This window comes from Phoenix dactylifera, unplaced genomic scaffold (genome assembly GCF_009389715.1).
Source record: "Phoenix dactylifera cultivar Barhee BC4 unplaced genomic scaffold, palm_55x_up_171113_PBpolish2nd_filt_p 000568F, whole genome shotgun sequence".
Taxonomy (NCBI): Eukaryota; Viridiplantae; Streptophyta; class Magnoliopsida; order Arecales; family Arecaceae; genus Phoenix; species Phoenix dactylifera.
In genome coordinates, this window is record NW_024067972.1 from 299164 (window position 1) to 324222 (window position 25059).

Here is a 25059-nt window from a genome sequence, read left to right on the forward strand (position 1 = left end):
AACTCAGTGCACAAATAAGACGATCATACTAATCAGTTGGAGAAGAAAAAATAGCACTAATATTATGAGCACTCATACAGGCACATATATAGTCCCATATTGATTATGTGCTCGAGAGAGCTTGGTTACACATACAAAGCTATGCGACCTAAATAAAAACTTTCGATTAGCTTTTTTGGTTGAGGTACTAGGTCGTTACAAATGGTCGAACATATCTAGTTTAATTAATGAAGATGAACAATTCTATTAGCTAGCAAGGGCTTAAATGGGGGGTAAGTGACGAAAAGTGTGGTATGTGTTTAGTCCCATATTATTGTATGTTGGAAAGACCTTTGACATTTATACAAGACTAGAAAATCCAAATAATACCTCATAACCAGCATTTTTGGATGAGGTTCTTGGTCATTATCAATGGTATCAAAGCATTTACCTGGCTCATGGCCGATATGGACTAGAAAACACTGCAACACTAGCAATTTTAGGGCTGATCAGAGATCCATCATAGTATTTTTGATTGGATTTAGACTTTTAGCCTTATAAAGATTCTAGGACTTAAAAGGAGAATATGAGGTCCTATGTCGGTGTGTTTAGTTCCATATCAATTTTATACTAAAAAGATCTTCGATGCTTGTGCTATTTTTGAGTAAGGTTCTTCGTCATCATGGGCTTATTATTCAGAGAGGATGGTGGTAAATGGTGGACAGTGGAAGCAAATGGGGTTAGAAGGTAGATCCCATGAGTTCATGATGGAAGCTGTGCTTAAAGGTTTCAAACAAAGAATTGAAGACGAAGAGGAAAAAAAAAAGACGAAAGGCCCTAGATGGGGAAGAGGTGAAACTAACAGATGGTTAAAATTAGGAAAAAATATAGGGAGGAAAAACCCCAATGTGATAATGGATAATTTACCTTTCCTCAAGCATATTTCGGAGCTCTATGTAACAAACTTCATAATCTTCCATTCCACTCTCTATATATCCATTGACTACTGAGCCCATCCAATCCCCCAAGTGCTTTAGAGATAAGTGAGCCAAACTATTTCTATTTCCAAGATGGGTGAAAAGATTGGTTTAGAGGCTTCTTTATTTTCTACACCTTAAGGTGTAGGGGAGGTCAGATTGTCATATCTTTAGAGGAGATTGCCAAAACCAATGCACCAAGGAGGCAAGTACCTTTCTTACAATAATGTCCAACAAGCCTCGACCAAGCTTTCCTACACCTTTTTATCTATTCATTTGATAGCTTATTTCTGAATTCTACTAATAAAATAAAATCTAAGAAATATTTTCGAGGGTACATTTAAAATTTTATTCTCTAATATTGCCCTTAACATCCTAAGAGATGCACAAATGCAATCCAAATCATAATTCCTGCTTCAATATCACAACCTTTGTTTGTTACATCACACAAAACATGACATCTACTTTTCAGGATCAAGATATTGCTAAGCCCACTCTAGGTCAATTTCCACCATCATTGAACCTATTACTCAAGAGGAGAATGTCGCTAGCAGTGGGTTGAGGAACCTATTGAATGCAACCACTAGCCTTTTTCTTATCTTCCTATAGTCCTCTTCTTTTTTTATAGGTAAATGAAACAACTATTGTCCACTACTATCATCACTGCAACTACTCCATGGCTACTATTAACACCATAGACAAATCATTGCTATGGATGTAGAGGCAATAGTAGCTACTGCTTGTAGCTATTGTGAATGTAGCTTTATCTTGTTCCTCTTCTTCCTTGACTTCCTTGATTCACTTTTCATTTTTCATTTTTTTTCTATTTTCTTTATAATTCAGCAACCTTAGCATCTTGGCTCCTACATAGTGCCAAGGTGTTAGGCAAGTATTTGACTACAACCTATAGTCTTTAAAACATTTTCCACTCAATACATAAGGAATTCGAACATGTTAGACTCTCGGCTTATAGAGTATCTCAGATATTCGAAATCATAATTTATACCAGGATTCTCAATTGAGATGGCTCATAATGCCTTTCTAACTAACATAATTTCTATTTGAGCCTGACCAACATAGTCATGGTTTATGCAATTGCCAGTTTGCCACTCACATTGTTCATGGTCATCTGAGCATGACCAACTCCTTCCAAATGGATTGAATGAATGCATTCCTCTCTACAAACTCTCTCTCTCTCTCTCTCTCTCTTTTTTCTTTTTTTTTTCTTTTTTTTTTGTATATCCCTCCTAAGAATAGCATATAGAGATAGATACAATATTTGCATTTTTAAAAATTGAAATATGTTTATGATAACCTAACATATGCTCCAAACTAAGGTTACTACCCAACTAAATGAGTTTAGTAATGGAACTAATATAGTCGTTCATGCACTTGATTAAGACTAAGAACTGGAAAATCGTCTTAAACTGGGGGATTCTATGTACCAAATTTGACTGGCCATGAATTGAGATGGTTTGTCCTTCTGATTTGGTCTCACATTAGAACTAGCCTAAACCGGGTTGAATCGTTTGGTTCTGCTCAGTCACAAGTGGATCAGCCTATTTTGGGACTGAACTAAATTCTAAATTTATAAAACTCTATTCTCGGCTCTCAATTAATTCATATAGAAAGCAGAATGATTACTCCAGGAATTGATGTGTTGCTAGGATGAAATTCTTCAGCTGAAACTTAGGTAAATAAAAGCATACGTTTGACAATGCCAATTGTCTGGTAGTACTCAAGATCAAATAAAATATTTGTAGATCGTTGCAAGTTTGTATTATGTCTACAGCATCAAAGGTGCCTTGACTATATGAAGCTATTAAGATCCCATAATCTGTTGACAACAAACAAAAGGAAAAGTGCACAAACAGAATAAAAAATGATATATATTATGTGATACCCCGATCTGAACATACCTTTCGGAACAAGCTGGTGGCACATTACAAACTTCATAGGACTCTGCCCTATAAGACATGCAAGCTCAACCTATTGTTGGTCCATCCATAAAAGCTAATAAGATTATTGTCATACCCCCGACCTGAGGTCACAAACCAAGGGTTGTAGCAACTGGCGTGCACTTATAGGAAACTCTCCCCATAAGTATGCAAGGCATCTCAACATAATATCATACTCAAGCGGCGGAATATTTTTAAATAATTAACGTTCAATTTTTAATTTAAATAAATAAATCAAAACTAAATGTCACACAAAACCAACGATATTCTAAAATCTTGCATCAATTCTAATAAAAATCTAGTCTAAATAAAGATGTCGAAATCTTGTCTCTAGTTGCTCTCCCATAATGAATCCCTGGATCAAACTAATTCACCGAATCTATAGAAATAGTCAAATATAGAATAATGAGCCAAACAACTTAGTAAGCAATGAATATTTTAGCTAGATAAACAAGCAATAAAATAATTAATAATATACTGAAAATAAACAAGCAAAATACATCCATTCGATACCGAATCTAAACACTGTTCAGTCAATTCAAAATTCAAATTTCGTTCATAAATCAATTTTTTTCAAACCATGGAGTTCATCTCGACATCCTTGAACTATGACCATATTAAAGTGTTACCACATGACCCCCAATAGCAGGGTATCAAAGTGCCAACATAAAACCCCCATTGATAGGTTATCGAAATGCCAATAGACATCCCCCACTAGCAGGGTATCGAAGTGCCAACGTATAATTCCCACTAGTAGGGTATCGAAGTGCCAACGTACAATCTCCAATGGCATGGTATCAAAACATAATCAGATTGTGAGTCTAAATTCATTTCCTATCAAAACTCTTTTTCTCAAAAGTATGTCAATATTCCAACTCGTAAGATATATAAAATTATATGACATCGAAATCAATCGAGCATAATCTATATCAAAACCAATACATTCGATTAACAATCATACAATATTCCCAAAAAAAAACATATATAATAATAAAATACTATGCATCAAGTTCATAAATTAAGAATATTTTGATTCATAAAATATTTATAAATTACTTATAAATATAAAAAGAGAGTTACATTACTTAGCACAATCTAACTAACAGATCCAATTAATTTCGAAAATTCTTCTCACAATCTAAGACTCCGATAGACGCTCAATTGAAATCTTCAGTGAGCGTCATAAGCCAAAATTGTTGGAAGTCAAGAAGAGAAGGAGAAGAAACTAACGGTGGTCTAGCAGCAGCGATCGGTAAAACCTATCAGCGGTAAGGTAAAGGGGGTGTATAAATTTTTAAAAAATCGTTGGAAGCTAGATTTTCTAGCTCTTGTAGAAATCGAGATGGAGAAGGAGTCCGTCTCCTACTCCAAGTCGAACAGGGCTCTATCTTTTTTTTTTCTATCTCTTACTCTGACTCTTACATCTGGACCGGACAAATGGGCTAAGCCCAGTTCCTTATCAGTTGCGCTGGGTGTTACAACTATAGTGAAAAAGAAAAAAATATAAACTCCACATACATATCTCATGATAAGGTTCACTATATCATTTAACTTGTCAAAATAATAAAACAAAACTAAAGTCCATCATGAAACAATAGCATCAAAATGCAACTAAAAAAAAAATCGAACTCATAATTATCAACTAAGCATATATAATCAAGAATCTGAACAAATTCATCACCACTGTGGCTCAAAAGGATGTCATATTTGTATCAAAGAGTACGCTAGAACAAATTCTAAAGCCTAGCTCACTTGATACCAAATTCATAAGTGTCTCATATCAATAGATTCTAATCTACAAGCTTCTAAAAAGCTTAAATTTGTAGTATATAATAAGTCAACTTGCCTTCCAAAGCCTTCTAAAAGAGAAATTTCTCGACTCAATTTCAAAAGATGTCTTCATCATGATCATCATAGGTGGATTTGGTTTTAAACTACTGCAATTTCATCTAGTGTTGAGCTATCCTTTTATAATATATCTTAAGTTGGTTTAATCGAAGCTCAAGCATGGAGGTTATAATCAAATATTAGTATTGGTCTTATGAAATGTAAGGGTTACAACAAGATTGTTGAATTGATTTGCATGACAAAAGTATTTGATTGATTGGGCAATATCTATATTGTTGTCAAGTTCTTTTAGATCGAGGAGTCATCTAACTCTATCAGTATAGTTGTATGAAGCTTATACATTGTCGATATCATAGCTTATGTTAGTTACGCTGCAAATGTGTACTTATCTTTTAGTGTTGAAGTTAGTTAAAGGAGTTGTATTTCTTTATGTTAGTCAGCATAAAGAGCCTTGTAACCCTAGCAACACCAAATTTTTTTTTGGTACTTTATTTATCCTCTTGGCTCAAAATTTGTGAAGCACTACAATTTCTTATATGTTGTTTGCTTTAGTTTTTGCTGAACACTTTGACTACTCTTGTTTTCTTTATGATTCTCTATTTTTGTTTGATAATTTTCTATAAGCATTTCAAATAGATATTTTGGAACATGGAGGGATATACTTTAGGATTCAAAGTTTTACACTAAAAAATATTAATATTTTTGTATAATATTTAGGATAATTTAGAATATGTGAGGGTACTTTTTATTAAAAAAAAATTTCCCTCCCACACACCCATAAAACATTACACTTGCCTATAGTTTACAAGAGAATACAACCGAACTTCTAACCCATCAGTGGCATGCCATCCATCTTGCGATCGTGGCTTGCTTGAGAGTTCAATTAGCAACTACAAGATGCGCTAAAATTAAAAGCAAGACTGAGAGAATTACCGAGTGCTTGCTTAGATGGTATTATTTTTTGGTATTTGATCAAGAGACAAGCTTAATTTTAAAATGGAATTGGTTCTGTCGGAGGAGCCACCGGTCAGGACAGAGAAAGGATGGCACCTCCTGTACTCTGAGGATCCTGCACAAAGCCTCACCAGTCGATTCCGACGAGAGCCTTCCAAAGCTTAAGTTAGAGTGGATCTTAATTGATCCAAAAGTTCCTAAACGTTACCTGATGTGTACTATTTATAGTTCTTGCAAAAGTATCTAGGTGGCGGAGGAATAGCCCGTCCTCATTATGGGAGGAGATGGCATTGGCCAGGTGGCATGTAGCCAAGGCTTGCTTGAGGCATATGATTTGAGCAGTCCTTGTGGATAGCACAGCGTTGATAGGTGTGGTAGGGTATGGCTGGGGCAGCAAAGCATTGCCCTAGTTGACACGTCATAGCGTGGTCAGCAAGCGAAGCATGGTGCGGTGAAGTTCCGATATATGGTTGCCCGTGCAAGTATGGACGCGCACGTGGATGCGGCCGTGGACGAGGTCGAGGAGGCTCGGAGGCCGCAGTATATGCTTGACAAGGTCAACTTGGTAAGCGCTGAGGTCAGCCCCGCGCTTAGGCCGAGGTCAGCTCGATCTTCCTCTGGCCGAGGTCAGCTCGTCCTTCGGTAGGGTTCGAAGTCGGCCTAGCCTTTAGTTGAGGGAAACGACGTCATTATAGATACCTGCGGTCGCGGAAGCCTCTTCGGCTTTTGATTGACTATGTAGGGCGTCCTGAGCTCAAGCCCAGGACGTCATTTCCTGCAAACGATCAATGGAGTCTCTTCGGCTCTTGGTCGACACTGCAGGGTGCTCCGAGCTCGAGCTTGAAACGTCATTTCCTACAAACGGTCGACAGGGCCTCTTCGGCTCTTGGTCAACTCTGCAGGACGCCTCGAGCTCGGGCCCAAGACGTCATTACTTGCTTGGGGGACTGTTCGACTTTGGGGTCTGTCCGACAGAAATTGGGTGGTTCCACGCTAGAGCAGGACGATCCATTTTGCCTCCCATCATGTTCCTATTTTGATCTACTCGCAAGCATGGCGATTAGATCGGATGGAGTGGTATAGCGCAGTGGGAGAGGCTTCAGATAAAGAAGCAAACAAACAAAGGAGAAGCTTGGACTCTCCTGTGCATGACTGTGTCGCCATTGGCGCCAAAAGCAGAAAAATTCCATGGACCGAGACGATTTGCATCCAGGCCCCTGTATGGCGCTATCGCCCTGTACTTAGACTCGGAACAAATAGGAATCACACTCGCCATCCATGAAGTTCAAACTTGGACGTATCGTGACATGACGTCACGTTACAGTGAAAGACAAAATAGCGAAGGAAACCCTCAGCCGAAATAGAACGTCGTAAAAAAAGAAAAGCCGAGCTCTGCCGCCGGGAGGGGGAGCCCCTGAGGTTGAAGGTGAGGGGGAGGGCGAGAGGCGGCTACGGCGGGTGCGGGGCGGAGGTTTCTTGACCGGGAAGGAATCGCCTCTGAGGGGGCCGAGGTTGGGGTAGAAGGAATCGCTTCCTCGCTCCCGCAGCCCTCCCGGTACGGCATCGCCGGCTTTGTTGGCGGCGGCTTCGTCTCCCTCCCCTCCATCGTTTTCCCGATCTCTATCGCCATCGCTGGTATATCGTGGTTTTGATGGTGGGGAAAGGGAATAGGGGTAAGGGGGATGTAGAAGGGGAGCGCCGGCTAGGATGGGGATTCTTATAGGGGTGTAGGATATACTTCTTCATCTCCTTCCTTTCCCGGCATCGACGTCGAAAGCCCTTATCGTCTTTCTTCGCCTGTATATCCGTCCTTATCTGCGTCCAAAATCTATAATTTCTCACGACATTCACAACAAATATCAGGACTCTACAAATTTTTCCGGTTCCTAAGTTGGCCTGGATGGCGACCAACGCGCTCCGAAGTGAGAAGAGCGTCTATCTGACCGCGCTGCGAACTGCTTTCATCTCCTTCCTTTTCCGGCATCGACGTCGAAGCCCTAACGTCTTTCTTCCCCTATATATCTTTCCTTATCGAATCATCTCTTTTTCTTGTGCAATCTCTAGTAGAAAGAAAAGAAGAAAAATTCCCCGAAAATCTATAGGGGGAGGGAGATCGCAGATGGTCCCAAAATTGGGTTCATTTTGGTACAGCTCCGAGCGGCGGAGCAAGGAGGGGCTGCTCTCCTCGTTTCTCAAGGAGGGGGAGTGGGGGCTCGGCCTCGACTTCGATGAGGAGGAGGAGGAGAGAGGGTGCCTCCGGCGCCTCGGTGACGGGATCGCCGGGCTGTGGGGCAAGGCGCGGGAGCTGGTGGACAAGGGATGGAAGTTCGGGGCGCTCGGATCCGAGGAAAGTGATTTTCGCCGCAAAGATGCGGCTTGCGCTCACTCTGACCTTGTTCATCATCTTCCTCAAGGAGGCCTCCATGGACCTTACCAAGCACGCCGTCTGGGCCATCCTCACCGTCGTCGTCGTCTTCGAATTCAGCGTAGGTATGCTTAGTGATGAATGGATGATGATGATGATGAGATTGGCCGATTTTATTGGATCTTAAATGGTCGTATTCAGTAATTTATATATATTTCGAAAAAGATTTTGAAATTAATTTAAAGTGATGTATTGGGGAGGTGATTATTTGACGTACTTGTCGAAATCAATCTGCATGGTAGGAATAATCCAAAGCCATTTTAACCAGAGCATGGGATGAAGTGGATGTAAAGGAAATAGAAGTAGCAGACTTAGATTGTGTATTGCATGTGGAAGTGAAGTTTTTCTGAATGTCATGCAGGTTCAACGCTTAGCAAAGGGTTTAATCGGGCTATAGGAACACTAACTGCTGGAGGGCTTGCTCTAGGGGTTGCAGAGTTATCCACATTGACGGGACAGTTTGAGGAACTAGTCATTATTATCTGCACCTTTATTGCTGGTGAGATCTGTGCTTGACGGCAATATACCTTATTTTGTTCTTTGTGAATTCTGAAAGACAAGTACTCATATTTGATTTTTTTCTTCATGGCCATGCTTTTGGATGCTAGGGTTTTTTGCAAGCTTTATTAAATTCTACCCAACAATGAAGCCTTATGAATATGGCCTCCGGTGTTTCTTGGTCACTTTTGCTGTCATTATTACATTGGGATATCGGATGGGGGAATTTATTGCACGGCTGTGAGTCGACTTGTCCTTATTGTGCTTGGTGCTGGTGTTAGTTTGGGAGTTAATATTTGCATCTACCCAATCTGGGCAGGAGAGGATCTGCATAACCTGGTAGCAAAAAATTTCATGAGCGTAGCAAAGTCTTTGGAAGGTCTGGTTTTCCCTTGTCATTATTTTTTGTCAAACTAAAACATCTCTTTTCTAGGTACACAATGGTTCATCTGAACCATCCTTTGAATTGCCCACCTATTGAAATAATCATATCAAGATGAGCTATCCAATCAAGGATTCCCAACCACTTAAATTTGCCTCTAACAGATTGATACCGTTTTAGTACTGAGCTATTTGAGCTATATTTTCTCCCTCCAAATGCCCATTAAATAATTGATGTGATCCTTTAACTAGCACAGTCTTCTTGCTATAGTCAATCATAGATATCCTTAACAAATTGATCCAAAATATAACATGTATAATCTTTTTTGACAGACTTTTCTCTGCTCAGTACATTTACCACTGCAAATATTAAACTAACGTGGATCTAGAATTACCCTTGTAGCTGATTTTATATCTGTGGTTTTATCAGGCTCTGTCAATGGGTACATTCAGTGCATTGAATTTGAGAGGGTTCCTTCTAAAATTCTTACATCTCAAGCTTCTGATGATCCTTTATACAGTGGGTATAGGTCAGCTGTTGAATCAAAAAGCCAAGAGGATACTCTTGTGTGTATCTACTGAAACAATACTTTATTCATGTGCTTCTAGTTGAGTTGGATGTTGATGCGCCGTTACTTCCTTGTATCTTTACAGTTAGGCTTTGCTATGTGGGAGCCACCCCATGGTCCTTATAAGATGTTGAGATATCCCTGGAAGAACTATGTTAAAGTTGGTGGTGCACTAAGGCACTGTGTCTTCATGGTTATGGCATTGCATGGCTGCATACTTTCAGAAATTCAGGTAAAATCCTTGTATTGTTATGGTTTCTTTTGATATAATTTCTTATTTCTTATGAAGCTCATTATTTAATGTTTAATATAATTTCTTCCCTTGAGATCTGGTATTAGGGAATATTTTGTCTCCCCTCTTGTGCTTGTCAATTACCTTTGTTGCCTTTGCATAATATCATATGAGCCTGACAACTAGCAACATACCCCTGTCATGTAGCCATGAAGTGAAAATAAACCTTATAAAACCTGTCTTCCTTTTTACTAAATCAATCTAATTTGATTTCAAATGTACCTGGCATCTTAGTTGCTTTGTTTACAATTCTCTTCTGGATTTTGAATCAGCCAGTTCTAATAATAATTTGATGTTTCTTATGCTTTATATGTGTTTGTTTGGTGGCTTAGAAATGTGAACTCTCGTTTATCTATCTCAATGAAATGCCAAATTAAACATAAGTCTACTGAATTCTTAGGAAGATTATTGTATAATACTGAACTCTAGGTCGCCATTCACAGTTTGGATCCTCGAATCAGTGAAAGTTTATAGACCCCATTAATGGATATCTCTTAGCCTTCTTCTGGGTGTGTACATGTGCTTATGTTTGCCTGCCTGACATGTGCAGCGGGAGGGTGCAGTATAGTATCACATGTAGTTGAATGAAAGATACTATACAATCACTGGAAGGAGGAAACATGCCTAAGTTCCCAACCACCTCATCTTTGACAGGACATCCTGTACCACTTTTATAGATTGCTGAATTCTGTAGCTTTCCAAGATGATGATACCCAAACTCATGAACCCCTCTTCCCAAGTCTGGAGGTGTGCCATGGTCTGATAAAATCAAGCTTTACAAGAATTGCAAGTGTTTGTAATAGACATAGTGCTTCAACATTTTGATTTTAAGGTTCTGCGGTATATTCCAGGTAACAGCTATTTAGTATCCGTCGTTGTGAAATAAGGTTTCATTTGAATCTAACCAATGGGCTGGTGGAAGGGCCATTGAGCTGAACCTTTTTGTCCGGTGGTTGTGGTTGGATACATGAGCTTTGTTTTATTGGTTTTGGGCCCTGTATATATTGTTCCTACTAGAACATTGAGCAGCTCGCCAGCAGATACTGCCAGCCTATTACTAGTTGTTTATATTTCTCTTGCATGATACTTCCTTTTCACGACTTCTAGCAGGTGGAAGCCTATTATCAATTTCATAGAACATAAAATGAAAGAAGCATTTATGCATATATATGGCCCTCTCTTCCTTCCCTGTTTAGCCATGTCTAATATTGGCTACCTGGTGGAGCTACAGTCGAGATTTTGATCTGATATGAGGGTTTTTTTTCCTTTTGCTAATCACAATCATTCTGTGGAAGCCTTAAATAAGAACTAGAAACTTGGCTTTGGACCATGAGAAAAACTTTAGCTACCAATTCCTCTCTCTGTCCTATAGTAAATAGTACACAGAACCAGTAAACTCTAGATGCTGCTGTTTTGAGATCTGTGGTTATTGATCAGAGATCATATGTTATTGGGACCTGAAAAGTCAGAACATATTGTGAATTTGATATTTGTTGAGAAATATCTTCCAATATGGGGTTCTGTTATTCAGACGCGAACATGAGTGAATTGCGAAATATAGGAGTGGTCATGGCTCTGTCTATCTGTCTGTCTGTCTGGGGGCCAATATCCAATTTAAGCCCAAAACAATACAAAATTATGCCAATTAAGAACATTGACAATTATGACTTTGAATTCCAATAGCTAATGGATTTATTAATGGCTCTGTTAACTGCTTGTTATGGCTCATTCAGCTTTTGGATACTGGTAAAATGATGAGAGGTTAATTATCTTGTGGTCAATAATTATATATTAAAACAAAACTATTTATCTAATACTACACTGAGTTACTGATTGAGCTTGTGTAGTTTTATGAAGCATCAGTCACTTGGCCCCCTGATTTTTTTTTTTCTGGAACCTTTGTAATTTGTAGAAAGGTGCATGGGACTTTACTAGTTCGGAAGTGTACATGATTTTATTGGATGTAATTTGTAGAAAAATCACATTGAAGGAACAAATTTATCTAAGCGCCATTCTAGAATCTATGCATAATAGGAGATGCTCTTTGTGTTGATCAGCATGCCCCTAGACTAACCATATTTGTGGGATGTCTATTTCAAGGCTTGCTATATGGGGTCAAATTCTGATTCAAGAAAGGGTTAAGATCTCCTGTATCAACCCTGTATCTTTTACATCCTGTAACAGTACAAGATGCAATATGGCCCTTGTATCTATTTGGGGTTCATTCAATTAGCAGATACCTTGGGGTGAATGTGTTTATACACAGTGCTCGATGCAGGGTTAGGGTGATGCAGTATAGTCGAGATTTCAAATGTTGGACAACTGAAGTTATGTTAGGTTGATCCAGCCAAACTTGGACAACTTCAGAATCCATTATAGTGAGAATAGGAAAAGCAACATCTCCATGTCTAAGCTGGTCCTGAAGTGATCCACACAAGAAAATTAGTCATTAGTAGCTATTTGACCTAAGCAAGATTCACTCTCTATGTTTTAAAGGGGTCGAACTTCTTGGATATGACACAAATGGCAGGCCAACTTGTGCTCAACCAATATTGATGCAACTAGATTTAAACCTACTTCGAGTCATACTAAAACCTTTGTTAGATTTTGATTCTTGATCATTTTTGTTTTGGGTAGTTTATGTCCTAGCATGATTCTATTGATAACCATGAGTACTTGGCATTTTAATGGGCTTTGATATCTACAAATAGACCTCCACATGCCCAATTTTAAATAAGTTATTAGATTTTCTTCCTTTTACTTGCTAGGCTGAGTGAAGTCAATAATTTATAAAACTCAGTTTGGACTGGATAGATTCTAAAGAAACAAGGTACAACCTTCTCAAGCCTTAGTGAACTTATAGTGCTAGCAAAGCTTCGATAGAATGGCTTAATCCTCACTTTTGTGTACCCTATTCCTTTAGTTGCTCTAAAGAGTAGCTATAGATTTCTTTGCTTGCCTTTTGTCATCGTTTTGCAAAAATTCACTCATGCTTTTATGGGACCAAATCAGTTTTTTGGTCCATCATTTTGCACATGCTTCAAAATATCTCTGAAAATCGCACCTGCATATGTTTTTTTTTTATTCTAGTTTAATTTTGAGAGATTTAATCTCACCTGTGCCCCTACTAAAGGTAACTAAGGTTTATATGTGTATATTCAACTAATTGGATGATCAAAGAAGTGCTAGGCCTTGATCACTGGCATTGTAGGTTTGTCTCAATGAGAGACGTCGAATGTATTCAAATCTCGAAGTGTGCTATCATGATTAGTCATATATGAATGTTAAAGTAACATTTACATTGAATCATTCTTTTAAAAAACCATATGGTCAAACAAAAAATAACTAAACTCAAACCATAAATTTTACACTAAAATTCAGTCACAAAACTTTGAGCCTATCTTTTTTCATATAAGCTTAAAAACTACTGACAATAAAAGTATAAAACACAAGTTACTATGCAAGGTTTGAAAGGTGGAAGGGAATGGTACCACCAGCATCATACCATTTCGATTGCAAAAAAGGTACTGGGGTAGATCCTGGGATTCCGAAACCTATTGGACTGGTATGTACCGATCATAGTAGTCTGTACCAACCATCTGTACTCACCTTACTTGCATAGTGGTTGCTTTTCATTCTTATTGATTCTGATGGTCTTGGTCCATATAAACTGCACCGGTATCGTACCATTTTGAGGCAAAAATAATACGGGGTTCTGTACCATATTTAAACCCTTATGACTATGTAAGTAGCATTGCCTCCACGATCATTAGGTCTAAAAGCCATTTCAAAACACCAAGATCTCTTTTATTGAGAAGGCCTAGCCTAGCTATGTCATACTCTGAAAGGGTATTTTTGTTAAAGCAACCTACATAGCTTAATAATTATATTTATTGTGTTCAAAAGAATTTTTGTTTCCGCTGCAACAATCATTTAAATATAACATATCACTTCCAAAGGTTTAATGAAATACTAAAACAACATTTTTAATAAGGAATGGGATACTATGGGAGGATGATGGTACATAATTTTAGAAAAAAAGTTCAAGCAGGTCATGTAGGATAAAATTTTCTTATAATGGTCGGTCTATACCCCCAAGGCCATTTCATCTTCTTACTAGGGATTTCAAGCATGTGCAAGGCATCTCATAAGATAAAATTGTGATAGTTCCTTCCTATTAGGAAAAACCATTTCAATACTGTTGGATGCTTTTAAATATATTTGAATGCATAGTTAATGATTTGATGAGAAAAATCACTTATACTGTGACTAGCATGTTCCACTTACAATCTTAAGTACAGATTGCTACATCATGGTGAAGAAGCATAGTCGTGACTAGCATGTTCCACTTACAATCTTAAATACATATTGCTACACCATGTGAAGAAGCATAGTCTCATTTGAAATAAGTACACTGAGGAATCACGGCAAAAATCATGTTCATTATCTGAGTATTTGGATCTTAACTCACAAAATAAATGCTATCTCAAGGGAACAAGTATAATTCCATTCAGAATAGAAACATCAAATTAATATTTCTACAACCAAAATCATTTCAAAACAACAAGTCAAATGAATACTTCAGAACAGAATCTAATGTTTAGCTGAATTTTTCTTCATGTTAGACAAAGATAAAACCTTGCTTAGACTTCTTGTAGTTTTACACCTTTCTACAAACTATCAACAATTTGAACAATATACTTCCATCAATAACCAACAAATCTTAAAATTTTACTACTTCATGTATTCAATTTGAATATGTGCCTCTCAAATGGATTTTTACTTTAATTTGCTTATATACTTCGCCAATATCCTCATTAAATAGTTCAAAAAATTACCAACCCTATTGCTATCATACACACCATACCATGCTCAAAAACTGAGTCAAGTAGTGAACAAAGCAAAATTTTTTTAAAAAAGAAAAAAATCCATAAAATGACAAACATAGAAACAAGCTTCTGAATGTATAAAATAACAAACATAGTAACAAGGACCCAGTACAAGCTAACATGCTTGGTGAAGCAAATACAAAAACAAAACAAAATTTTTTTAACCAAATCTTAAGAGCTCATAAATTCATATATCTAAATGTGGCTAAAAGCCAAAGCTCTGACAGGCAAAGTCTTGTACCCTAGTTTCCTGATTCCAGAATAATTCATCTAGTATGGCATCAACAAATTGTACTTAGAAAAAGATGATTCATATTCAAATTATGTACATATATGTCCATGTGTGTATATTCTAAGTACATGTTAGATTGTCACAAAGTTTGTCAATGAACGTTAATACCCAAAATTGTAGCTTCGAATCCAATCCTAGTTCTATTCATTTTGGTCCATTTATTTTGATGCAAAAAGACTTCTTCTCACTCTTGGTTGGATTCAATTTTTTAGTCGGTTTAGATGCATAGGCTCTGTTGCATTTGATTGTTCCAATGTGGATTTTGTTGTGTCCTATTCACGTTCCAGACTAGCAAATCTCAAACATCCGACGCATGCCCCTTTGTGCTGGACTCTTTGGATTTTTTTATGTCCACAGCTGATCATAACAATGACCAGTGTTCACTCCAAGTGTATCTTGACCTTTAAAGCTCATGTACTGGTGCAATTGTCATAAGATACCTATCATTTGGTTGCAGGTACTGTTAATTCAAATTTTCTAAGAAGTTATCTAAGATTGCTCACAACTGGTATAGTGGTCCGTACATCTGCTATAGGTGTTGGTTCAACATACTGAGACTTGATATGCCTCCCAACCGAGTGTTGTTTGATACTGGCACAATATGGTACATCCGGTATGGGGCGCGATGAGATGTTCTGATAGCCACAAAAATAAAAAAAGACAAGTTTTGTTGATCTTGGGTTAAATGGGATTTAATGGGGGCCATTTTACATGATCTTATGGATTTCAATGCAACTTATATTTAGTTTAATTTTATGCTACATTCCAATATTCAAATGTCAATTTAAACTTTAAATTGTGCAATCACAATTGGCTAAACCAAGTATCTATACTTGGTAGCATCTGATGTGAATCAAAATTACATATGGATATGTTGTTTAGCAGTTTTTCATTTTCTTTTTATTTTTTTATTTGTGAAATCACCATGTGCATATTGTTGGGAAAAGCCATTGACGCTACTAGTTTTTTTGAATTAAAGATAATATTCACAAATCATTAAGATCATGGAAAAAACACAGCAGGCCCTCCATACTTCATTCTATCTCCAGGATTGGAGCTCCACAGCTGTCTCCACTTAGTGAAATGCATCTGCCTCTGTCTCTATCTCCACTGCTGGATTGAAAGAAAAGATTTTGGAGTTAAGTAAAAGAAGAAAGAGAGAATATCCATCTTGATCTACTTTGTAATACTTCTCATCAACTGCTATTTGTGCTTGCTCTGGTGTTTATAGTCTCATATACAGATCGCGATCACGATCCTCGTATACAGAAAAAAGATAGTGTGGCAAAATATGGGAACACAAACCATGAAATATAGGTGCCAGAAACCTATTTAATCCTATCCTAGGGAACCTTTGGTAATAGCTAGAGGACAGAAGGAATTCAACTGTTAATGCTGTCTGTAAATAGTCTGTGTTCAACTGTCGTTCTGCTATGTGCTGAAGATGGTTGTATCTTTTTTTACAGTCAAATACATGGTATTCATTTAATTATTACACAAGATCTAAAGAACTTTTTTTCTGTTAGGTATATTTGATAGAGCACCAAAATTCTCAAGAATCATTTTAAAATGTTTGCTAATTTTTGCCAGCAATATTTAGTAATCTTATGTCTGTCTCCAAATACTAATAATCACCACAATGGAGGTTATTGTGGATACGCATTTCTAGCTAAATCCTGTGGCCATGGATGTGCAATAGATTGTCTGTTCATGGTTGTACCAATCTGGAGCTACTATGTGCAGAAACTTCAATGAATATCTATGTCTATGAAGTTAAAATGCACTGCTTGGTCTTGTTGTCAAATGCGGAACAGGAAAACTCCCTGCAACCCAATCCTCCCCATCGCCCCCCCCCCCCCCCCCCCCCCACCCTTCTTCCTCTCTTGAACATGCTTTTTTCTCGTATTGCCACTGACTGTTTAAAAGTTTACGGTAGGCCCCACCAGAAAGCAGGCAAGTTTTTAGCTGTGGAGCTTGCAGAGGGTAGGCATGGAAGGTGCTAAAGTTTTACGTGAGCTAGGAAACAGAGTCAAGAAAATGGCAAAATTGAACCCTGGAGACATCCTCCTTGAAGTCATGAGGCTGCTGAAGAGCTGCAAAAGAAGATAGACCGGAAATCGTACCTTCTGGTGAATTCAGAAAGCTGGGAATTTGGAAGGTGGCCTGAAGGACTTAAAGATGCCTTAGATTGTGTCAATATGGTGGAAGGTGAAAAGAATACCTCGAAACCAAATCTCACAGCGAGACGGTGCTTAATCTTAAATCAATCCAATTGTCAAGTAGTTGGGATGCTCATAGCTCAAATGAACAATGCAGTTGATCCCTGCCAGCAAGAGAAGTTCAAACAGCAGGGTATCAATGGCCTGCAAGGCGGTCTTTTATTTCGGATGCAATACCTAATGAAAGAAGAGTTAAAAACCTACGAAAGTGCCAGTGGCATTGTCATTGGCTACATTTGCTTCACTTCTGATTGAATTTGTTGCGAGACTGTCAGAATCCTTGTGGATGCATTTGTAGAGCTGAGCGAGAAAGCTAACTTTAAGGAAGCCGATAGATGAACCAGCAGCAGAGACAAACCGGTTTCTGGACCAGTATATGCCAACTTTGTTGGATTAACAGAATTGGAGAATCAGATAGGAAGGGTGGTTTCTCTTTAGCACTTTGAGGACATCTGGTTTAATACAAAGGTATTAATAAAGTCCTAATGGTTTAACCTAAATGCATTCTTCTCGTTATGTACTTGACACTGGCTTAATCGAAACCAAGGTGATGCCTTGTCCTTGACTGAATAAACACTGCAAGAAACGCTATTGCAGAAGAAATGGAGCAATATATTCTACTAAACACAGCTTGCATTAAAAGGTTGACAGTCACCTTTTAATTTTGGAAGAACCCGGTTTTTTTTTATGAACATAATTTTGGAGACTGGTTAATTTCTTTTTGAGTCTGAAGCAGACTAATTGGTTATATGCATTTATAAATTGGTCTAACTGTCCATTGCATAACACACTATAACATAATACAACACCAACTGTTCCCAGATGCTAAAGTGAAATGTAGTTTTCCATAGCTGTGACCTGGGTTCATATTATCAGAATGTAACTGGCCTATATTTCTAGATATTGTTTTAGATGGTCATATGGTATTTTTGCTGACCACGCGCACTACAGCTTAACTAACCTATCAATTTATTCAACTGATTAGCATGTCTTTCTTTTCTTTCTTTTCCTGTGAAAATTCCTTTATGTGTGGTCATGAACTATTGCATGACTGCTTGTTCAAAGAAAAATGAAGGATAATTGGACACCTGGTTCATCATGTTTGACTGCTATTTGATGATTAGTCCCAGTTGACTGAAAGTGTTATTGTTGCCTTTAATATTTAATTTCTGGTTATGCATACTTGTATGCAAAACAGATATATGTGACAAGAACAAGTGTAAATGTGTGTAAACATGTTCAAGTGCATGCACAACATTAGTGTAAATGTGTACAGGACTCAACAATAAGTGCAAAATTAAATGCCCAGTGTTTAAGAACTAAATGTGAACGGCAGTCAACTAGAGGATGGGATGTCAAGTTATCAGAAAATTAAAGGCCAACAAAAACACTTTTTGAAAGATGAACAACACCCTTGTGGTGTTGCTATAAAGCTTTGTTAGGGAAAGATTTATTGTCAGCTGCATTAGATTGATTAGATATTATCATATTACTCTGCCTTCTATGCTTTCTGAAGTAATAATCAACAATTTTCCTAATGTAATGGAATATATTGCAGGGTAAACAGATGATTGGCTCAAGGTTAAAGGGTCGTTCAATTGCTCTGTTGTGTGGACTCTTGTTTGATTGTTTGTTACTGATGTAACTAATGATTGTCTCTGTAGACTCCCATCCCAAAGGTTCAATCCATGTTATGTTCAGAATGGCCGCACCAATGCATTGTCACAAACTATTTAATTGCACTGATTTAAATCATACGCCATCTTTTGTACTCTGTAAAGAATTTTCTGATATGATCTGTTTTCTCAGGGAACTAAATAGAGTCTATTAGTGTCGAAGTTTTCAGAAATAGGGAGCAGGAATTCAAATAATACTGTTGGCTACTTTTATTTAGCTGAAAGAGCTGGGTATTTGTGAAGTTAGGCATGATGCATTAGGCCCTACATGCCCAGAGTTTTAAATAACAGTATTATAACCAACGGTTTTGGCCATCTTCCTACATTATACTATGTTATTTATCATTATAATGGTCCATTACAATATAGATAATGATCATTCTTTTCCTTTTCTTTATATAAACTAGAAATTTTCAAAATTCATGTTTTTTTAAAATATTTTTCCAAAAGCGGATTATATGGTTCCAAAAAATTATTCATTATTTTCTTCATAATGTCATCATAGCAGTCACTATTATAATGTTGTTAAAAGTCTGAAATGCTACTTTTTTGAGGTGAACAACCGTTGTTATAACAGGTGTAACGGTCGATAACATTTTCGGTCGAGCCGTTCTAACACTGGTAGCCTCTTGGCAGGAATTTAAGACCATTTCCCTTTTTCCGGGTGAATCGAAGAATGGCGAGTGGGTCTCAGGTGTCTTTGGAGATAAAGGATCCTTTCCTTACAGATTTTGCTAATGTTCTTTGACAAATTTGGAAAATGAGAAATATTTTTGCAAGATAAACTTTAACGACAGTATGTTGATGGATGCGATGTTCGGAGGTGTGAGATTTTGTGATCAGAGACCATCTTGGCAGGCTGGTTGCAGTCAGAGGACGCCGTACGATCGGATTTACTGCAGTTGGGGACAGAGCTGCAGGCAGCTTGGATGGGTATCTTCTACGTAAGGCGGGCTCTTGGTGTCGAGCAGGTGTACCTCGAGGGGGACTCATTCATAATGATCGATTGGATCTGGGTGCGGATAGGTATGGAGATGGTCACCCTCTTATTCATGAAACTCGCAGGCTGGTTATGGAGTTGGATGAGTTCCATGCGGCACCATGTGTTCCGGAAGGCAAACAGGACAGCAGATTGGGTCGCCTTCTTTGTTGCACGACATTCCGAAGAGATATTTTGGTCATCCGTAGTAGATTTTACCGCTCTCATTGTACTTTTTACTTTTTTCTGATTTGGTAGGATGTACTCACGTTAGAGCTATATGAATTGCCGTTTTCACAAAAAAAAAAAGAAATATTTTTGCTTTTGATGGCAAGAAAGACAGTGGCCAGGAGGGCCCTTAGTATGGCTGAGGCATATTGCACTACTAATCTGATTCAACAGGATTAGATCCTTGTAGGTGAAATGAGAGCCACCTCCTCAGTATTGGGTTAAGGCCAATACGGACGGGTGTCCAATCACCCAAACCATATGCATGTGGGGAGTCTGATTTTGTTCTCAGAGACTCACAACCTTGTTTTGTATGCAGGTGTTCAAAGGGCCTGCACAGAAGATCCCCTAATGCGTATTGGAGTATTATCATCCTCCAAAATGATTCTGTCACACTTGTCTCTATTTGAGATAGAGTAAGCAAATTGCTTGGAGGATCAGGTTTATGTTTAGCTGCTGATATATTTCGTTTGCTACAGACTTTTGAAGAGAAGCTAATGAGGTTGTGCGTTGATCAGCAAACTAGCCAAGAGTGGCTCAAGATAAAAATGGATGGAAACTAATATTTTCTGATAAACTTTTAATGCAAAGTAGAGAACTAACCAGAAGCAACTCGTCCATGATTGCTCCTAAGTGGCTATTGTTAAGAGGGATGAGCTTATTAACAAGAAATTAGACTAAAAATGTGGTCCTGGATATATATACGGTCAGTTATCTTGCTAGCTTCTTTGTGTACATCAAATTCTTGGGGAAGTTACAACCCCAATTATATGCCATTATAACATGTCATAAATCCTCAAATGGGAAGCAACGGTGGTTAAGAAGCAACTCGTGGGTGGTTCGCCGCCTGCGAAGTAATGAAGTGAGGTCAGATACTTCACCTCCCTCCCTCCCTACGCGCTGCTCCCAAGCTACCTATCTTTCCTTCTTCAGTGTACAACACCCCCTACCTACCATTCTTTCTTTCTTCTTTACTGTGCAGCACGAGCCACCGTTCTAAAATACATTGATATAGTATGTTATTATATTTATAGTATAATACAATAATAAAGATATAAAATATTATAATATATTATTATTATTTTATAATTATTATATTTTATTATAGATATTTTAGTTAAAAAGGAAAAAATTATAACTTAAAATAACTTTCCGACTAGGACTTAAAAGTGCTTTTCGGAGAAGCTCCAAAATGAAGCTTCTTCCAACTTTCTGATTTTCTTTATCAAACACCTTTATTCTATCTAAAAGTACTTTTTAGAGGGCCAAAAGTACTTTCTGACCTCCCAAAAAGCTCTGGCAAACGAGACCTTAGTTTCAGCTATTTGGGTGAACTGGTTCCTTAATTATATTAAATCTTCTTTTCACATTAGGTATTAAAGTTGAATTTGTTGTTGTGAATAATCTTCTTGAACAAGGAATTTTCTATCCTCACCAAGAGAATTCTGTAAATGTTGATGGCTGAAATATGGTTAGGGACAAATCAGACTAGTCAAAATTCAGCAAGAATCAGAATGATGGTTTGAATGCAATTAGAAATGCAGATGAGAGCCCAAAATTTGGCTAGGAACAATATTACAACTCAAAAGGACAAATGCTACAGTCACTTCACTTATGGACGATAGCGATAAAACAAGCAACATTCTGGAGCATAGAGAGAAGCATTGAAAGATTGGCATGGGCATCACATGGGTCACCAAACAATGCTAAGTAATAGAAACAACGGAAGATTCCTCAACAAAGGCAAGGTTCTCGGAGATAGTGTTACAAATTACAGTTTTTAACATTGAAGATGCCAGCCTGGAACTCCTCTTTGCTTCTTCTCTGATGTAATGAATGCGCGGATCTTACCTATTCCGCCAATCCGTTGACCCCCATGGATGGGGCTTCGATCTCCTCGTATACATCCAGTGTTTGATCAGCATAATCAGCAACATATCATTAACGTTGCGCCTAGGAAGTCTATAGACGGATGCTAAATTTGATGGAAGAAGGCCCTTACAGGCATGTGCCCGGAGTAAATAGGCGAGCCTTCCTTCAATTTATGTGCTCCTTGATTGAATTGACAGGTCAATTTGAGGCGTAAGCAATAAAAGAGAGACAGAGTGGGATAAGAAAGAAGATATTCGTGTATAGAGTCGGCTAGTTTTCTAGCTAGCTAAAATGAAGTAATTCTTAGATTATTTTGGGGGTGAAGACTTTAAGGGTCCGTTTAAAAACTTGGAATTGAGAAAAGGAATGGAAAGGAAGGGAAAGGAAGGGAAAGTTAAAAATTTTGATGTTTGGGAGTTTTTTAGTGGAGAGAAAGAGAAAGAAAAGACGAATAGGAGGAAAAATTTTGGTCTCCAATTCTCTCCTTTCTTTCCTTCCATAAGTGGAAGGATTTGGAAAGAAAAGAATTGGAACTTAATAAATTTTTGATAATACCTATTTTACCCTTACTCATAAGCATGCCCCTTTTATAATAAGGGTATTTAGTAAAGTGTTAAAAAGGTATGTTTTCTTTTCTTTTCTCTCCAAACTTCCAAACAAGAAGAAGGAAAGTACTTTTCTTCCCTCCTAAAAGTTTCAAACAAGAGGAAAGAAAAGTCTATTCTATTCCATTATTTTCTTTTCCCTCCTCATTAAAGTTTTCCTTGCTTTTCTTTTCCCCCCAAAACTTCCAAATGGAGGCTAAGTCATGGGTTTTTAAGGGGCCAGCCGGGCCAAGCGTCTCTCTGACTTGATAACTAGTATCGCCTCCCCACCCAGCTCTATCAGCAGGCCCCATCGATGAAGTCACCGCGAAAGCTATGAACTTAGAAGTGGAGAGCAAATTGAAGAAATGACCTAATGAAGTCAATTTCCTAGCACATCAACCCCATGGTTGAGAAGATTGACCTCAGGGTAATGCAATCAATTAACCAAAGTTCGAGTGAACTTGCCGAAGAGTTCATGGCTCAATTAAGGAAATTGAGGCTGTGGTGGTATCACTTAGCCCAAGCTAAAAGTGAATTCATGCAGATGGCTAAAACTGGTCTCGTTGTAAAATGAAAAAGAATTTTGGAATTTAAAGACTTATCGAGTTATCTAGTCACATAACTAGATACAAGAATATGATTCCGGAAGAAAAGCAAGCGCATGATTCTTTCTATTGGATCTATTATAAAGATTCTAATCTAGAGAGCAGCAACATAGAGGTCGATTTGGATGAAGCGATACGCCATTAACTGTGTTTATGGTGCTCTATCACATTCTTGACTAGATGACATAATGGATCTATTAAAATTTAAACATGGTAAAAAGGCATTATATGGTCCAGCAAAAAATACACATTTGATATACCAAGTCCATCCTATTGAATTCACATTTCATTCAATTACCCAAAGACCATATACTCTCGATAGTGGAGGAATTAAAGGGTAGAAATATATTGTAATGATGTAATTCTTATAGACATTGCATTAATAATTGTGTAGTATTTCGAAATGTTATACAGGATTATGTTCAACAAGATTTGCTGAAGTCCCCTAAGAAGAAAAAGAGCCGACAGTGATCCATTTCCGGGGGCATCATTAGTCAACATGTGAACCCAAGTGATCTGTACGATATAATTAAGTGGAACAAAACATAGAAGGAGAAAAGCAAGTGGGTCTTCGACACGCTCAGCATAAACTCTCAGCTAGTTCAGTCATCTTAGAAGGTGACTCAACTACGGTCATCAACTGGATCCAGAAGGTCCGAGGGTCGTTGCTGCGACAATCTCTTGATTCACGATATCTGAATGATGATGAGAGACGGAGGAGTTGTCCAGGTGAAGCATATGTTTAAGAAGCCAATGGAGCTGTGGATTGGGTGACCACCTACGTGGCTAACCATTCCAGTAGCATCCTGTGAGCGCTCGAAAGTTCCGTGATATTTTGTTTTCCGATTTTATTGGATCCGTCCGTACACGTATTGTATGAATCATCCGGTCTAGAAAAAAAAACAGAAAGAGTTAAGGAGAACTTTCATCAACTTGAAAGTGGAAACAGAATCTTCAAAGTTCCAAGATGCTATCGTTTCTCATCCATGGAAACATTACTTCCCATTTTGCAAAAAGAACAACTGGAAACTCCCACTGCCGGAAAAAAATCATAGCATTCAACAGGCTAAGTTACCACAACAAAATTTTGACGGCGGAGAATCTCAAAAAGAGAAATTGGAATGGACCGGCTACATGCCCATTGTGTGGAACAGAAGAAGAAACCGTCAACCACCTATTTCTAAACTGCAGGTATGCAACTTCAAATTGGCAGAAGATCAACACGAAAAACTCCATGCCCCCCTTGCCACTTACGATCCAGGAAAGGTGGCCAAGTTGGAGAATGCAAATCAAAGGGAAAGAAATTCTGCTGACATGGGATTGCGTCTTCTCAACAACCTGCTGGTGTCCATGGAAAGTAATAAATCAAAGAATATTCGTGTTTGAAGCAACGTACACCGGGGTCGTCATGCAGAATATTTTATTCCTACTTCACGACTCGATGTCAGCTGCTGATCAAGTCATTAAAAACGACATAAAGGAAGATAGCGACAACATGGAACTGGAGTCTGAAGATACAGTAATGCAGGACAACAAAGCACTGAACAGATGAGAGTGGGAAGAAAGAAGAGTCACTTAACCAGTAGGATGAAAAGCAGTACACAAACTACGCAATAGCGGCTGATCATATTATGGTTTGAACAGCTTGTTCCAAGCTGACAGCAGCCGCCATTGGGTTCCTCTCTTCCTCTTCTTCTTTTTCCTCTTCACAAAACCTTCTTGAAACAACTACCAGAATAAGGGCACTCAATGATCATTCAATGGTCATGTACCACATTGTATATAACTTCTGTCACGCCCCGGCCCGAAATCGCGAGTCGAGGTCCGCGCC

At 38.1% G+C, this 25059-nt stretch overlaps 1 protein-coding gene across 1 annotated transcript; it reads left to right on the forward strand.

Moving 5' to 3' along the window:
* The first annotated feature begins 7808 nt into the window (after positions 1-7808).
* On the forward strand, positions 7809-18950 carry LOC120106575 (aluminum-activated malate transporter 9-like). Its single transcript, XM_039119552.1, is given in 8 exon segments — positions 7809-8051; positions 8053-8206; positions 8503-8640; positions 8750-8869; positions 8872-9018; positions 9451-9587; positions 9675-9821; positions 18840-18950. Coding segments are annotated over 8 exon segments (1146 nt in total). The 5' UTR covers positions 7809-7835; the 3' UTR covers positions 18927-18950.
* The last annotated feature ends 6109 nt before the right edge of the window (positions 18951-25059 follow it).